The sequence below is a fragment of the Austrofundulus limnaeus genome, unplaced genomic scaffold (genome assembly GCF_001266775.1).
Source record: "Austrofundulus limnaeus strain Quisiro unplaced genomic scaffold, Austrofundulus_limnaeus-1.0 Scaffold125, whole genome shotgun sequence".
NCBI lineage: Eukaryota > Metazoa > Chordata > Actinopteri > Cyprinodontiformes > Rivulidae > Austrofundulus > Austrofundulus limnaeus.
The window spans coordinates 512,156-514,188 of NW_013952527.1; the positions used below are offsets into that span (position 1 = coordinate 512,156).

General features: G+C 35.4%; 1 protein-coding gene across 1 annotated transcript in view; it reads left to right on the forward strand.

The window, feature by feature from the left end:
* The window catches only part of esyt3 (extended synaptotagmin-like protein 3), a gene marked incomplete in the record, with an annotated part of 15,655 nt that extends 13,901 nt beyond the window's left edge, over nt 1-1,754 (forward strand). Inside the window, 2 exon segments of the mRNA XM_014015224.1 lie at nt 239-288; nt 497-1,754. Of these exon segments, the coding sequence (XP_013870678.1) occupies nt 239-288; nt 497-545 (99 nt within the window).
* Between the last annotated feature and the right edge of the window lie 279 nt (nt 1,755-2,033).

Genomic DNA, 2,033 nt, shown 5'->3' on the forward strand with positions numbered 1-2,033 from the left:
GCAGAAGCCTGATAATCATCCATTCATTCAAATCAGGTGTGTTGGAGCAGAGAAACAAGTAAAACATGCAGGGCTGCGGCCCTCGAAGACCAGGATTGCCCACCCCTGTTCTAAATCATGGATTTGATCCTTTTTCTCATCAGATTTAGCAGTTTCTAGATTTTTGACTGATTCGTTATCTCTGCCTCATCAAGCGATGATGTTTTTGCGCCTGTAATTTTCACGTTTTATTTCCCAGGTGTTGTTAGATCTCTCACAGATCGATATAATCCGAGGCATCACAGAATGGTATGAGCTCAGATTTCTCACTTCCTGCATGAGTGCAGATACTGGTTTCATGAAACTTTTTCAGAAATGTGTTGACTGACATAATAATTGTAATTAATTAATAATTACAGGAAGTCAGAATGGCGTTTATAGAAAAAGATTAAATTTGGTAAATATGAAGGAGCAGTGAGTAAAATCCTAATCACATTTTTTGTCTCTTATTTTAAAGGTTTGAGCTCACGCTGCCTGGACTGAAACGCTCCGGATCAAAGATGTGAGACTCCAGTTTGAAGCAGCAACATCAAACTTTGAGTTTCAAACTCGTTAGTGATCCTGATCGTTAAAGACCTGAGGTGGAACACCTCGGAGCGGCTCGTTGGACCTTCAGCTCACCACAGACACCATGTGGTGATTTAATAATAAGAATTTCTTTTTTTTTTCATTAGAAGTGCCTTTTCTACCAAAACATATTCAAGCCACACCTACCGGCATATTTGAGATATGTTTTGAGTTCACCAGAGCCAAAGATGCTAGTTGTATTTGCATTAAAAAAAGGTTAAGGTAAAATAAGCTTTTTAAGTTTAATTTAAATACAAAATGTGTTAAGTCAAAGCACATTAAGGTAAATGTTTTAAGGACATATCTAAAGAGGACTTTCTGGGTTTCATGAATCAAAAATATTTTATTCACTCTTTATAGATTTTTAATGTCTTTTTAAGTTTTCTTTTTGTTTTACAACGTACTTTAAAATGTGTTTTATATTAAAATGTAAAAATAAAAAGTCTACCTTTTGACAGTTTCAGCTACACTGCTGTGCTTATTGTTGAAGGATTAAGTTTAAAAGGATTAAGTTACAAACAAAATATGTTTCCAGGTTTGTTTTATCTGAAGGGATACTTAGTAAATTTATTTTACTATTGATATTTACTGTCAGCGATTTTTGTTGACACTATTATTGGACCACAGTGCTGAACATTTTCCCAAATGTTATAAAACTGCCGTTTAAAAATGTATATGTATATACAGTATGTGTTATTAGTATATACAGTGCAGTAACTTCAACTGTTTCATGTTCAGTTGCATGTATAGTTTTACTCTTTTAATGCAGTAAATTGGAAAATATTTAAAGCAAACAAAAACACTTGCCAGCAGGCGGGCCAGACAGAAGTCAACCGTGGGCCACATTCGGCCTGCAGGCCACCAGTTGCCCGTTCCTGGTGTAAATGAGCTTTTCTGTAAAACTGTATGCTTCATGAAAGCTCCAGAAGAAAACTATCAAAAACAGCTTACCTTGGTAGGCCCCCTGGCTTATCAATAGGGGGTCTGGGAGGTAAACTTACTGCCCCCCTCCCACCCTGACCAGTTAACCTGATTCAATCCTCCAGGCTGAGTATCCGAACCAGATATAAACACCTGGAAATAAAAGCTGAAATGTTGCTTTTCTGATTTCTATGATCCATCATGAATAAAACGTTTTATAAAACTCATAACTCATTCATTTTTTTTTTACATTTCACACGTCTCAACTTTGATATGTGTAATTTATCTTTCTACAGTATAAAGTGAATGCATGTGTATGTATGTATGCGTTAAACATGTCAACACAAATATGAATTAATAAAACAATATATATAAGCAAAGCTAACACACAACAGGTACTGATTTGTACTGCTTTTAATGTGGTTTTATCTGTCTGGAATAGTAAAATACATACAATAAAGCAAACAAAGCTTTGTACAGGCATACAGTAAGGAGCTTGTTCCACA